The 15861-nt window shown below is 35.9% G+C and overlaps 2 protein-coding genes across 2 annotated transcripts; both read right to left on the minus strand.

The window, feature by feature from the left end:
• Positions 1-3738: 3738 nt before the first annotated feature.
• On the minus strand, positions 3739-4353 carry LOC145324570 (serine/arginine-rich splicing factor 6-like). The gene has a single exon (XM_080167152.1). The coding sequence runs from the start codon at positions 4351-4353 to the stop codon at positions 3739-3741; it is 615 nt and encodes a 204-aa protein (XP_080023278.1).
• Positions 4354-8368: 4015 nt separating this feature from the next.
• Positions 8369-15443, minus strand: caz (FUS RNA binding protein cabeza). Its single transcript, XM_080166414.1, has 3 exons — positions 15295-15443; positions 10643-11918; positions 8369-9128 (listed from the first exon to the last, which is right to left on the minus strand). Exons 2-3 carry the CDS (start codon positions 11907-11909, stop codon positions 8638-8640), a joined length of 1758 nt encoding a protein of 585 aa, XP_080022540.1. The 5' UTR covers positions 11910-11918; positions 15295-15443; the 3' UTR covers positions 8369-8637.
• Positions 15444-15861: the final 418 nt, after the last annotated feature.

The raw sequence follows: 15861 nt of genomic DNA on the forward strand, positions 1-15861 counted from the left end.
ACGTAAAATAGAGGGTTGTTAATCACTCAGTACTAATCCAAGATCATCCGGTTATGCCTTGGCCACGTAGAAACATCCAGAAGAAAGATGTGCTTTGCTTGACCAGTTAAAGATTCCACTTGACTTTCTTGTTCTGAGAAATTGTCAGCTCTACTGTTCTTTTCAGCTTAACAAGGAAATTATTTCATAACGCTGTGAATAAATCTTCACACCAATTAAGGATTAAATCTGAAGAGGATTCTAAAAATAAATTAGGCTCGCTACTTGTTAGTAAAGCAAAATTAATTTTGTGAAAAATCCTCCAAAATCGCATAACAAATCTACAAAAATTAAATAAAATCACAAAAGGGTAATTATCTTAATATTTTGTTTGATTTTTGGGGGATTTGTCACAAATTTTTTTTTGTCTCACTAGCAAGTAGCTAGCCTATTTTTTTTTTAAGAATCCACGCCTGGTTGAATAGCACATTCGACGATTTCGTTGATGATACATAAATAAGTCTAGAGTTGGGCCGGATAGTATAAAAAAATGTCTTCATTAAAATCGGCTGCCGTTGAGCTACTGACTGCCAGCTGCCGGCAGCTACCAAGTGGAGCCGCCAACGCCAAAAAAATCATATTTTGAGATTTCTATACATTATCTTCTTGTCTAATGATTAGGGATGGCAATCCGTCAAATTTTTGGACCGGATTCTTACAAGAATCCGTTTTAAAAAATGGCGGATTCTGGATTCTTATCTTTGGCGGATTCCGGATTCTAGCCATATTTTTAAAGGCTTTCAATAAAAATTTTCAAAAAATTAAGTGCTACATATGTCTTAAAAATTAATGTTCTTGGTGTTCTCTATAATTCACTTCCGAGAATTGAACCAGATTTTAAAAGATATTATATATAATGATGATAATCTTTGTCTTCAAAAAAGGGGAGGTAAAAAAAGAAAAAACTCAAGACTCTAATTTTAGACTACCAATTAAGAATCCGTATCCGCTATTAAAAAACGGATTCCGGATTCGGATTGCCAACCCTATTCTATTATTAAAACATTACCTTCAATACCAGCTGAGCAGATTTACACAGCAAAATAAAACAACTTAATTTTCATTTTTCTATAAACATATATAATTCATGTAGAAGACATTTCAAATTCTATATACATACAACCTCGTGCTAATATAACAAGAACGATTGTACAACAATGTTTAAGCTTTTAAATGAATTCCAAACGTTACCAATATAGGAATTAGTCGTCTAGACTTTTTACATCAATTTATTAACATAACATTTTAAATGGCAGTACCTATCAAAAAAATATGTTAAAACGATTATCGCTACAGGAATCTTCGTAAGATTTAATGGTGAGATAGAAAACCAAAAACAGACCTGTCCATTTGCGTACAAACACTAATTGTAGAAAATCATTGTTTATAGTACATAATTTAGTGTTAAAAAAATAAAATGTTAGATTTCATTATTAAGGTAAATTCACGAAACCTTGCCTCTGAATTGAAGAAATTTTGGTAAAATCCCCATAGGATTTTTTTTAATTTGAAAATTTTTATATTCCCCTCGCCCGTCTAGGCCCACTAGCCATTTAGCCAAAACTAAAAATTGTAAAAAAAAAACCAAGGTTGACAATATATTTAAAAGCGAATCTCTGAAACAGTAGGACAGAAGCATATTAACTGGACGGCAAAATATAAACGTTTTAAAAAAATTATACGTTTTATTGAAAAACTTCTTAAATACAGAATACTGTTAAAAGGCATACTTTCATTTTTAGGACTTGATTTTAGAGATGCTTCGCTTGAAACATAATTGAACCTTGTTGTACTAGGAATCAGTAATACAAAAATCAGATCGATCGGTTTATTTTCACATAAAAGGGGGGGGGGGGAGGGGGGATGTGGTGACTCGTCACACGACATACCAGCAATTTTGTTTCGGGTGCTACTCCCTTAGTTTTGGAGATAATTGGGTAAAATCTTTTGGGTTGTGTCACTAATTACCTTAAATTTTGGTATCTTTAAAAACACGGCGGCGGGACCGCCGCTCCCGCCGACAAAAAAACAACACTGTCTCAAATGATTACAAATCGCCTGATTCGGCGAAAAATTTTTGGCGGTGGCGGCGGTCCCGCCGCCGTTTTTTTTAAATATCAAAACTTTAGTGACATCCTTATAAGATTTGGTTCTAATATCTTCAAAAGCAGAGGAGAAGCACTGAATTTGAGATATACCTAAATTAACGGAAATTTAAAAAAAAACCGCAGGGTTGGTTATAAGGGGATAACATTTTTGGAAAAAATAACATGGTCTCAAATAATTCCAAAATGCCTAATTCAGCGAGAAATCCAATAAAAAAAATTTTGGCGGCGGTGAACGGCGGTCCCAACGCCACTTTTTTAAAATATCAAAACTTTGGGTAATTATTGACACCCTAATAAGATTTGGTTCCAATATCTTCAAAAGCAGAGGAGAACCAATGAATTTGAGATATACCTTTATTAACGGGAATTTGAAAAAAAAAGTCCCCCCGCAGGGTTGGTTATAAGGGGAAATTTTTTGGAAAAAAGTAACATGGTCTCAAATGATTACAAATTGCCTAACTTAAGGTAATTAGTGACACAACCCAAAAGATTTTACCAAATTATCTATAAAACTAAGGGAGTAGCACCCAAAAAAAAATTGCTGGTATGTCGTGTGACGAGTCACCACATTACTCGCTCGTAGTTCTGAGTTACTGTTAAAGTCGCGCACTTAAAGTGCTAGGTGTTACGCAAGTCCACCGTTCATAGTAATTTTAGAACAATGACAAATTATAACTTGGATTTTGTATAACAAAAATTTTTTTTTGAATGAAGAGATACTCGCATCGGGCTAAAATAATGATACTCCATCTCATCCCCTCCTACTGGATGAACGAACTTACCAATAATTGAGTCCCATGTTTACAACCTAAATTGTCATTATTTCCGTCATAGTAACCTTACATTCTATATATTTTTCCAGAACATAGAGACAGCTGTTCACATTTTTAATAGTTCCACTGGACAATGACATCCATAAAATACTGTCCACAAAGTTGGTCCTCAAGTTTCAAAGGTTTCTTAAGAAAACAATACAGTGAAATCCCTAGATTGAGTCCAGACTACAGACACTCTCCTTCTAGACCAGAACAACAGATTTCCCACATTTTTCAAGTATAAATCCACAAAAAGTCACAAAAATTATTATTGAAATATTAATAAATCAATTTATAACAAAACATTTATTTGTGATTAAATCTGATATCATAATATGCGTTAGATCATGTCAAATAACAATTTATTTTCATCAATTTGCCAAAAAAAAATTTTTATTCATATCATATTTTGAGAAGAACAAATTGTAAAATCTTACGATGAAAAAAATTATTTTGGATTAATTTTGAAAATAAAAATTCAATGAAATTTTCATATCTTGTTATGAATTTAATTCAATGCCCGTATATACAAAAAATATTTTTTTAAATTATTAAATAATATTGCAGAAAATTTGACCAAGTTTCTTAAATACAAAAACAATCATTAGATCAAAATAAGACGATTAATTCTTCTTGAAGCCATTTTAAAGAGAAAATTAAAATTAAAATTAAAATATCTGCAATTGACTCCGTCTAATTTAGAGAATAATCTTAGTTTGTTTAAAAGAAACCCAGCTTAAGTCCCTAAATTATAATAATTTCATCTGACTGCCAGTTTAGCTTCTTGAACGGCTGCGAGACTTGGATCTTGACTTGGAGCGAGTGCGTGACCTGCGCCTACGAGAACGGGACCTGGAACGCGATGGGCTGCGGCGCTTCTCCTCAATCAGCCGGATACGTTTGCCATCCAACTCGGCGTCATCCAGTTTATCCAGAGCATAGTCCATGTCGTCCTTGGAGCCAAACTCAACAATACCCTCACCAGGGCGTTGATGATGCGCGTTAGTGTAGGTGATCTCGCCACACTGACGCATAAAATCCTTCAAATCCTGCCAGGAGGTTTTCGTTGACATGTTCTCGACTATGACACGATAGCCGGTTTTGCGGCCGGGAGGATTGCCACGTCTTCTGGGCGGTGACCGCCTGCGGCTGCTCAACTTGGAGTCTTTAGCATGTTCGAGTCTCAGCCTGTTGCCAAATTCTCTGGCTCCGTCCAAATCTTTGACGCAATCTTCAGCATCTCTGGAATCTTCAAACTCAACAAACGCATAATTACCCTTAAGGACAATGTTATCGAAGCGGCCGTAGCTTTTAAGAAGCTTATCAACTTCGCGCTCGCTTACGTCGTCAGGCAGATTGCCAATGTACACCTTATAGTCGTAACGTGGCATCGTAATTTTTAGTTTTAAACCTTAACTATCAATAAAAATTATTTAAATGTTTTCAGAGAGTCTCAAGTCCACTAGAGCAAGGCCACTAAAAAGATCACCGAGTGTTTTCCACTAGATCACCGAATAGGCCACTAGAGTAAATAGCCACAAGAGTTTCACCAAGTAGCCACTAGATCACCACTTAGTCCACTAGTTACTAGCCACTAGATCACCAAATAGTCCACTAGAAATCACCGAGTGAATTCCACTAGATATCCACTAAGGAGCCTCGAGACTAAATCCACTTAGCCGAGTCTAAATCTAGTGAAAATATTAAAATTCTAGTGTTATTATTTTGCCGCTTTTTTATGCTTAAGCAAGCAACATTTATTAGTTTAATCTGAAAATAGAATTACAATTAACAAAGTTTAATTAATAAATATTTTTAAGGATTTCTCATTTTATTATTTTTAAACAGGAGAATACAAAAAAAATAATTGAAAAATTTTCAATTACACAAAAAAAAGCTTAAATTGAAAAAAGTAAGTATTTTGAATAGTTTTAGGTTAATATCGTCATAGAAGGTAGGAAAACACTCAGAACATCAATTTTCTTGGCTGGAATGGCACAGAACATCAGTTGGAGACATCGCCAGATTTCATATCTAAATAAAAAGAACTATTATTATTAACAGATTTAAAAAAAAAATAAGGAAACACTCGATATGAACCTTGACTGTTCAATAAGTGGGGGGGGGGGGGAGGTGTTAAGTTTTTTTTCACCCCCCCCCCCCCACGAACGAATTCTAAGATGAGACACGAGACAGATATTTGGTAATGTTTTAAATTTGTGCAGGGAAGGATTTAAGCTATTTTTAGGTGGCTTCAGACTCCTTCCATCTGGAGATTATAGAAAAACTCCCTATCCAACAAAAAAAATACTTTAATAATGTAATGTGTAAAACCCATGCCAACTACCTCATATTGCTTATTTATCGCATCGTGTTATAGACAGCTTTCCGCCAATATTAAAACAGGGGTGTATATTATGCACAAGAATATTTTTCCCCTGCTGTAATTTTTTATATTTTTTTTACCCCTCTTATTTTTTTTCATATTCATATTATGCCCCCTTCCACATATTTTTTTAGTTTTTTCACCAAAGAGGAGAGAAAAATAGAAAATAAATGCTTTCAGTCCACTTAATTTTTTTACATTTTTCCTCCTCAACCACATATTTTTTTTACCCCCCCCCCCCTTCAGCCAGGTCAAATTTGCAGAATATACACCGCTGTATTAAAATGAAAATTTTAAGATTTAAGGGCTTACATAACTGGTATACTATATTTTAAGATTTTTATTTTAACATTCGCTGAAAAGTGTCTAGAAAATGATGCTGATATTTCAGTATGGCTGAGAAATGGTTCAAACACGGCGAATTCGATCTCTAACAAAAAATATAGATGCTTGCTTACCTTCAAATAAGATCCCTACATCCAAAAGTTGGCAATCCAGAATCCCGCTGGAAAAGTTTGGGCTTCCAGGTATCTTGGTCATCAGTCCAAGGAAGGAATCTCTTCAAGGGTCCATTGGTGTCCTATATAATTAACATTTCGGATTCTTATAAAAAAGCTTCATATAGGTCCCAGAATGGTTAAATGGTATTACATCTGTAAAATAAAGTCTTGGTGTGGTTTTGGGCTATTTTTCGGCTTTCCCTTTGTATTGGTTTGTCTGTAGATCGGTATTGCATTATGTCACGTGTTATATCAAAGTAGCATTAATACAAATTAAGATTAGAAAGCTAAAAACGCCATTAAACTGTTTATTACACTAATCCTTTTAAGTTTTATCTTTACGGAACTTATTCGTTGGCTTAATAACCTTGGGGACTATAATAGAATTTTGATTTGTTGGTTAATTAAGTTGAATGTCCAAACGTTTCAACCACTAATTGCAATCTACAGAAGGGGTTATTTTGTATGTCATCATATGGGATAGACATCAGTTAATCGGCCATTGTATTATCCCTTTAGATCCCTGCATTTAAATCAGGGGTGTATATTCTACATGGGATCCCCGGCTAGGGGGGGGGGGGGAATAAAAAATAAGTGATTGGAGGGGAAAAAAATGTAAAAATTAAGAAATTTTTTCCATTTTTTAATCCCCCCCCCCCCCCTACTTGGCGAAAAAAACTAAAAAAATGTATGTTAGGAGGGATAAAATAAATAAAATAAAGAGTTCTTAAAATATTTTTCCATTTCCCCCCCTTCTTGGTGAGAAAAAACTAGGGGGGGGGGGGGGGGGGGGAAATAAAAAAAAATTTAGCCGGGGAAAAAAAAATCTTGTGCAGAATATACACCCCTGATTTAAATTGGTATCTTTCCTGGCAAACAAAAACAAGCCCCACTCTCCTCATCATAATCAAGTATTTGTCTTACCATTCAATTGCTGATCTCATCCATCATCCAGGCAAATAAGGTTGGGTAGGAGCAAGGGTCCCCATAGCAATGGCTCTGCCAGCTTTTCTCTCCATCCCTAAATAATTAAATCTTTCATTTCTTTATACTTAAAATAATCATCATTTAAATATAAACAATAAGAAATCTTAAATTGACTAGGGAAAAAGCTGAAAGAAAAATTTCACTTTTTGATTTAATGTCAATAGAGTTTGAAAAATATAAAAAATAAGACTTCAAATGTTTATACCTAAATGATTTTATAAGAACAAAAAATGCATTATACCAAATTTTTTAACATTTCAAGAAATTAAACCAGTTAGATCCTTATATCATATCGTAAAGTAGATGTAAAATTCGCGAGTACCATAGTTAAAGTCCCAATAACATAAGACAAACATGATCAATATGTAACCAGATTTTCGCAGATTTGTATAATAATTCTCGAACCCTTTCAATAATTCGCGGATTTTTTCTGAGTATGTAATTGTAAAACCATATTTTTTTTTATAAATTCAATAAAAACAACAATTATGAAAACACGTAACCTCTAAATAATGTGAATGTTGTGTTGAAACCTTCTTAATAAAGCTCTTCTTTTCTCGTTGCACCGTTTTTTGGCTTATTATTAAGGCTTTATTTTATAATACCTATTCATTTGTGAATATATCTTTGTTAAGACTATTAAATACCAAATTTAAACTTTTAAAACCAGATTTAGGTTAGTGCAGTATTTCGAAAAAGGTGTTAGTAAAAAAATAATGTGGAATTTAGAAACCTTTTAATGAAGAACAACTGTTTTATAAATTTCATATCAAATAAGACTTCCATAAATTGAGATTAATAGCACATTGCTACTGTAAGACCATAGCTTTTAAGAAGCTTTAAAAACCAAATAGTAATCAATAACCATTAAAAAAAAACATATTTCAATATAAATATAGCCGTTCCAACCTTAGGGTTTTGTAACCCATTTAACCTTGATATTTTTGTATATGTTGTGCTCGTTTCAGTTAACAGTAATGATCATTACATATTTTTAAAGATATGTACCTGTGTATAAATATATGTACCTACGCAAAAATTTAGCACGATGTTCTACAAAATGTTTTTCGAGTAGTATAAAATAATATTTAAAAAACCCAAGTTGAAAATAACCATTAATAGGGCGATTTCGATCAGATTATAGATCAGTTTCTAGTCTATAATCTTAATTTTTCAACTAATATTCCAAAATTTAACAATGGACACATCTATACATCCCCATAATTTTAGGACAAACAGATAAAACTTAATATAAGAGTAACTATTATGTTCAGATTGGATATATTAATCATTACGTTAACCATGTTTTTTAATACCTTCTAGCTTAAAAGCATATATTGATGTCTTTAAAATAACCAATCAATTATGAACGATTCGAGTTTTTCTAAAGTAGCTGAACTACTAACAATCAACAATAATAAGTCAGCTTCAGGCTTTACCACCAGCCAAAATTTAAAAAAATCTTTCAAGGTGCTAAGTATTCAATTTAAAATCTACTGGGTACACAATATCTCCTTATGAATCAAACAAAAGTTATTTATCTGGAAACGCCAAGTTTATTTTATTTACAAGATACAATATTGAGAACAATAATTTCTTATTAATGTAATAATAGGTCACGATTGTGTTCTAGAACATGATACAAAAAACACACAAGACTGTTATAAAATTATGAAAATTTTCAAGTAAGCTTGTGGAAACCTCTATCTACTAAAAGATTTTCATAATCTTCAACATGTCTAAAAAAAACAGGAAAAATGAGGCAGTTTGTAACAAGAATGCTTGATTTAGAGTGTATAAGCTTAATAGGGTCTGTGGCGGTTTCCGCCATAACTGGAACTGTTATCTTTACCACCGCCATAGCCGCCACCGCCTCCATATCCTCCACCGCCGCCTCCGTAACCGCCTTGGCCACCTCCATAGCCACCCTGACCACCGCCATAGCCTCCATCACCACCGCCGTAGCCACCTCCACCATATCCACCACCGAGGCCTCCATAGCCACCTTGGCCTCCGCCATAACCACCCTGACCACCGCCATAGCCACCATCACCACCATAGCCGCCACCTCCACCACCATAGCCGCCGCCTCCACCGCCATATCCCCCACCTCCGCCACCATATCCTCCACCGCCGCCACCATAACCACCGCCTCCACCTCCGTTTCTACCGCCACCACCTCCAAATCGATCTCCACCTCCACTGCGTCTATCCCCACCGCCACCAAACCGATCTCTTCCGCCGTCCCTTCCACCACCGCCTCCCCGACCTCTTCCACCACCTCCTCTGCCTCCTCCAAATCCACCACGGCCCCTACCGCCGCCGCGACCACGTCCACCAGCCGGTTTTGGGGGTGGCTTGGCCATGTGCGGCTTGACAATGCTGGGAGTTACTCGGATAGGGTGGCCTTGATACATTTGATTGTTGTAAGTCTGGAGGGCCATGGACTGAGCATCTCCATCACAGTAGGTTATGGTACATTCTCCAGTGGGCTAAACACAAGGACAGGGATAAGTCAAGAGCCTAATAATTTATGTACCTCCCAAATGATATAAAAAATCAACCTTTCTTAAGACTACAATTATTGGTAGAAGCATATTGACTTAATGAAACAATTTATCAAAATTCAATTAAAGTAACCAAATTTTTTAAGCCACGAATAATAAAACGTTTATCATAAAACTTTAGGGACAGGTGAAATAAATAGCCCATTGTCCCCTCCCTTCCTGGGGATAAGTACTTGGAAAATCTAATCTCAAAATATATTTCCTAAATTGCAAGACGGACATTTAATATAACAGAATAGACAAAGATTTCTTATTGTAAAATCATAAAATGGGACAACAGCTTAATACAAGTTACCCAAGACATACTTTGCCTCTAACTTTTCCACCCATGAAAATTAAACAAAGAATTTCATAATAAATGCTTAGATTAGACCCCCAGCAATTACAAATGTCATGTATAAAGTTATACCTGTCCAGTAGTTTTGTCATGATACAGCCAGACCCGGGGCTTTTTAGTTTCTCTGTCAGTCTTAATCTGACCAACACTTGAGAAATACTGCACCAATTCAGGAATTTTGGCATTCAGCGGCAATCCTTCCACAAAAATCTGCACTTCAGACGAAACGCGGGGCTCGTCGGGGCCAGACTTTCTAAAGCCACCCCTTCCACCACCTCCGCCGCCACGAGGACGGAAACCGCCGCCCCCACCGCCACGTCCTCTAAAGCTCATGTTTGTGTGTGTGTGTTGGGGGGTTTGCCTGTAAATGATCTTTTTAGATTTGGGCTTTTGCAAATCATAAGCACTAATGATGATTAATCATGTTCTAGTTTAAAAAAAAAATATATTAAACCATATTGAAATAAGTAATATAAATTTAGCGTTTCCAGATAAGATTCAATAATAACCATACACAAATAATAATAACCAAATTATTCCACTTATTTTTATTTTATTTCCTCAAACATGTACAAATGTATTGCGAGGTTAAACCAAAAAAAAAACATAAGTATGTTATTGTTGAGCACAACATTAATAACGGGATATAATATGAGGGGTAGCTACGTTGGCATTATACACAAGATTTATTTTATATTGTGAAGAATATCACTGGATAAACAGAACGAGTGGTCAAAGGTAGATAATGAAAATTAATCAGGTAGTTGTTTCAAATAAAAAAAGACCATAAAGTCAATGATTTATCAGTACAAGAGTTTGTTAAAGTTAATACTTGTAAATTAATAAAAATATTCACTTTAATGTTCTTTATTTAAAAGTTCTAGTAGGGCCTGTGGCGATCACCACCGCGATCCCCACCACCTCTGCGGTCATAACCACCACCGCCGCCGCCACCACCACGTCTGTCACCAAATCCTCCGCCGCCACCGCGACCTCCTCTCATTGGGCCACCACCGCCGCGGCTTCCAAATCCACCTCCACCACCACCGCCGCCTCCTCCAGGCTTAGGTGTCTGACAACGGTTGCACGAATCTCTCCAGGCAAAGTTTGTGTTGCTGCAGCCAGGATCAGGACAGGCCCAGTCGCCAGGACGGCCGTTGCCAGGCCCAGCGCCACCTTGTTGACCATCACGGTCACGACCACCTCCGCGGTCACGGCCGCCAAAACCTCTATCTCCTCCACGATCATCCCTACCACCTCCTCCGCGTCTGTCCCCATATCCTCTGTCTCCTCCTCGGTCGCCACCTCCACGACCTCCACCGCCTCTACCTCCAAATCCGCCGCCGCCGCGGCCACCGCCTCCCCTACCGCGGTTTTCACCAAAGTTGGCCCTGACTGTTGCCATGGAAACCTTCAACTGACTGCCGTTCATGTTGTTGCCATCAAACCACTGAACAGCACTGGTAGCTGCATTACCATCATCATAGGTAACTGTGCACTCACCCTTGGGAGCTCCAGTTTGTCTGTCGGTGTAGATAAAGATCTTGGGCTTGTTTGCTCTTTTGTCCATCTTGATGACTCCAATAGAGCCAAAAAATTGTGCAATATCATCTTCAGTAGAATCTTTAGGGATACCCTGGACAAAGATTGTGTCTGTGGATTGAACGCGTTCTTGTTGACCGCCGCCGTCACGGCCTCCTCCACCGCTACCACCTCGGTCTCCATATCCACCACCACCGCTGCTACGGTCTCCATATCCACCGCTGCTGCCGCGGTCACCATATCCTCCTCCGCCGCCTCTACCACCTCCGTATCCACCGCCACCACCTCCATCACGGTCTCTACCGCCACCATATCCGCCGCCGCCACCACCGCGACCTCCTCCATAACCACCACCTCCGCCTCCATCTCTGTCGCGGCCACCGCCGTATCCTCCGCCGCCACCACCCCCTCCACGGCCACCACCATAACCGCCTCCTCCACCTCCGCGGCCACCACCATAACCACCACCGCCTCCATCACGTCCCCCTCCGCCATATCCACCACCTCCACCGCCGCCTCCTCCACCACCACCACCCCCACCTCCCTGATATCCGCCATAAGCAGCACTTGCATCATAGGCGGTGTAACCGGCATATCCGCCGCCACCATCGCCGCCGTAATCTCCCATGTTATGCTCCTAGCAAACGAAAAACAATGTTGTATGTTCGAACCTTACACCAATTCTTCTCCACCTCTTTATAATAATCCATAAAATTAAGAAACCTTTATATTTAAATGAAATATCTTTCTTACTAAAATACCAAAGCATAAAAACCAAGTACAGGTTAAAAATATTTAAAGTAGTATCAGAATTTTGTATAGAGTAGCTTTGCTGAAATGAATAGGTTTTTTCAACAATTTCAAATACTCTGGTGTGGTATACAATAAGAATCTTTTCTGGAAACGATATCTTTATAATATTTAACAATACATAACTTTAAATCTTACCATTTGTGTCGAACATGATTAATCATTAACAAATACATAATCAATAGATAGGTAATAATTTTGTAAGTCAACTGCTCGATTTCAAAAAAAGATTCTAATTGTAGAAAACCCTAAGTAGCTTTTAGGACATCTTAAGAAGCAAGAACTGATTTAAAATGAGAGAAAGGGGATAGCCAAAATTTGAAAGTAGATTTTATTTATAAATATAAAAAAATAATTAAATCTGAAGGTTAATAGTTTGGTTTCAAGTTTGCAGTAATAAAGTACTTTCATTCATTTGGCTATCCCTTCAATTCAATTTGAAAGAATTAGGGGGGGGGGGGGGGGGTAATGCAACCATCTAGTAATCAATGTGTAAATGGCACCTGGAATTCAAATTTCTCTGAAATTTTGCACGAGTAATCCTTGGTAGATCTATTTTCCCTAAATCGAACAAAAAGTTGGAAAAGTAACGGCTATTTTCAAGGCAAATTCATCACAAAACCTACCTCCACATAATCTAAAAAGTTTTCAAACGGTTCTAGTCGGTAGTTGCAAGTTCTAGAAATGTAATCATTTTTTGCATCATTTCACATAATTTAAAGCAAAAATTTATTCAAAAAGTGGATTCCAACGTAATTTATGACAGATTTGCCCTTAAAATAGCCCCCCCAAAAAAACAATCAGCCGTTACTTTTTAAACTTTTAGTTTGATTTTGTGGAAAATAGACCTACCAAGGATTACTCATGCAAAATTTCAGATCGAAATTTGAATTCTAAGTGCCATTTACACATTGTTTACGAGATGGTTGCATTAACCCCCCCACCCCCCTTCATTAAAACCAGGGTTTCGAATCCGCATTGATTTTATGCGGATCCGGATCCGGATCCTCAAAATTTGGTCAGTGCGGATCCGGATCCGGATCTTTGACAATAAAAATAAAATCACCAAATTTTTCAAAAAAATTTATTCTTCAATTCGAAGTCAAAAATACTTTTAATTTTCAAGTCTGAACCTAAACCTTAAAGATTGGCTCTCATCAAGAGAATGTCTGAGATTTTATATAAATTTAGGTAGATTTTTCCATTTTTTCCGCATTTTTTGGAGTCTAAGGATCCGGATCCGGATCCGCATTTTTTTTGCGGATCCGGATCCGGATCCTTGGACTCAAAATATGCGGATCCTTGCGGATCCGGATCCGAAACCCTGATTAAAACATTAACTTGTATCAGTTGTGTTGTAAGCGCTACTTAGGATTATTGGTTGCACAATAGATGTAAAAAGATCAAAATCTTTGTTTTAACGGACTTTTGTGGCCTTTTTAAAAATATTTAGTATGATATTTATTGTGGCAACCGTTGTGAGTATTTGAAGTTGTTAAAAATAGAGCAGGTGACTTACTACCACCCCTCATCTTTCTTTAAAGAAAGATTTTAGGTTATTTTCATAGATTTTCAACATAATAAATTAAATAACTGTAAACAATACATAATAATTCCTCAGACAAACCATAAATTGTATCAAAATTAAATTTAAAGCATGTTAGCTTGTTGTGTTGTTATAATTGAACCATTTTTTCTGAGATAAGGAATAATTTTGTAAGGTTTAGTATGTAAACATATTTTTACCAGTCCAATTTAGATAAACCATTTAATAAACATCATAAGAATAACCATGTAAAACCTTTTATGATATAATTTTGTTGTAATCAATACCATTTATCAAAACACTATTATCAAACATAAACGACAAAAATTTCATCGTTAAGCGTTGTGTTTAAAACCAAATATGAATTTAAATCTAATAAACCTTGAACATATAAAATAGGTATCATTATCATAAGTTTGACTGTACCTACTTACATGGGATTTTATGTTTTAACCCATTTCTGTGCGATAAAGTTGTCTTATTAAAAGTTCAATTAATATTTTGATAGCTACTTACAACCCATTTGTAGATTTGTACACAAACATTTAAAAGATTAATGGGCTAAGATCTATAACGGAGGTGATTTCTTCACCTCAGCATAATTTCTCGTAATCAACTTAAGGAATCTTTATTCGCTATAGAAGTGATCCTTCATAATGTGAAACAGGTGCTCTTTAGTAAAATACTATGTAATCATCCAGTTCTGTAAGGATTCAAGGTTTTTGTCTGCAACTTTTAACAGTAATAAACTCTGAATCGATTGAGCTTTCCTTTTCAGGAAAGCTTCGCATAAGTACGCTCGGGGATTTCATAATTACATTTAATACTTTTAAAGATGCTTTTATAAAATTTATCAGCCCTTCTCTAAAACGAATACAAAACCCCTATATACTGGGGGCGCAAAAGCATGTAAGAATACAGTACCTAACAAATGTTTGGGTTAATAATTGAACCATCCTAATAAATATATGATATATATCCGTGATTTTAGGACAATCTTCGCGTGTAAGACTCAACTGGCGATAAATTGATTTAATTAATCGGTATACTTATTTCTGATCTATAAAATAAACCCGACTACATCGAAAAGAATTTTACTAAATATTAACCTTGCATACTATTATTATTTTCGAAATAATAACATGTAAAAATACCACATATAGTTCAAACCATTGTTATTTATGAGATACAACTGTTCTTTAATAGTAAGGAATAATATATATAAGATCTTAATTCATTCTCTAAGATCAAATGAACAGTGGAAGAACAATCCAGCCATGTTGTGAATTAGAAATTTTACAGTTTTAATTACATATGCTGAAACCAATACATTATAAAAACCCCTTTGCTGGTAGGGGAACAAATTAAACCGACAATGTAAAATTAAACCGACAATGTAAAATTAAACCGACAATGTAAAATTAACCATCACCCCTTAAATTAAGGGTCGCGCGAATCAAATCTTAACATATGAATTAAATTTACCATAAAATAAGCCTACCATCGATAAATTAATTTTAAATTACCTTAAAACGATTAATCGAATATTTAACTAAATTTCTACGTCAATAACACGAAAATATCTTTAACTGGACTGTTATAAATATGAATAATAACTTCAACAATAACGATAACAAAACAATAAAAACACTCTTACCTATTTATAATTTAATATGTTTGAAGAAAAATTTGTATTTGTTGTGTATCTTGTGTCGGTGAGTGGAATGCGGTGAAATTCAAGATGGCGGCCAGTTATGATGCGGCGAGGCTATACACACACACGCTCGATAATAACAGCGTCCCCAAATTTGAAAACTATTTTATTACAATGCTTAAACGTTTGGATTAAATTTGCTTATATTTGAGTAAAACACTAGAGGGAGAAAGGGTTAAATAACAGTAGATTATAAAATTTTAAATTACATCTAAGTAGCAGAAAACAATTTAAAAGCAGACGAAAGAGGTCTTTGAAAAAGGATGAGAGGTAGTTGTTTGTATATACATCTATACTATAGATCTGTTCAGCTTATAATAGGATGCAATACTCTTACGCCAACTAGAGAATATCAGTCTAAATAACATCTATCAGACAATTAACCCTGTGATTGCACGTTCTTTGTCAGGAAAACCTTAAATTTAATGGTAATTCGAGTTGCACCAGTTTATGGGCAAAGGTATTCCCCCAGCCTATTAGTGCCGCCAGTATTTCATTATATTTATTAAA

The sequence above is a fragment of the Acartia tonsa genome, chromosome 7 (assembly GCF_053477335.1).
Source record: "Acartia tonsa isolate MP-2025a chromosome 7, ASM5347733v1, whole genome shotgun sequence".
In the NCBI taxonomy this organism is placed as follows: Eukaryota; Metazoa; Arthropoda; class Copepoda; order Calanoida; family Acartiidae; genus Acartia; species Acartia tonsa.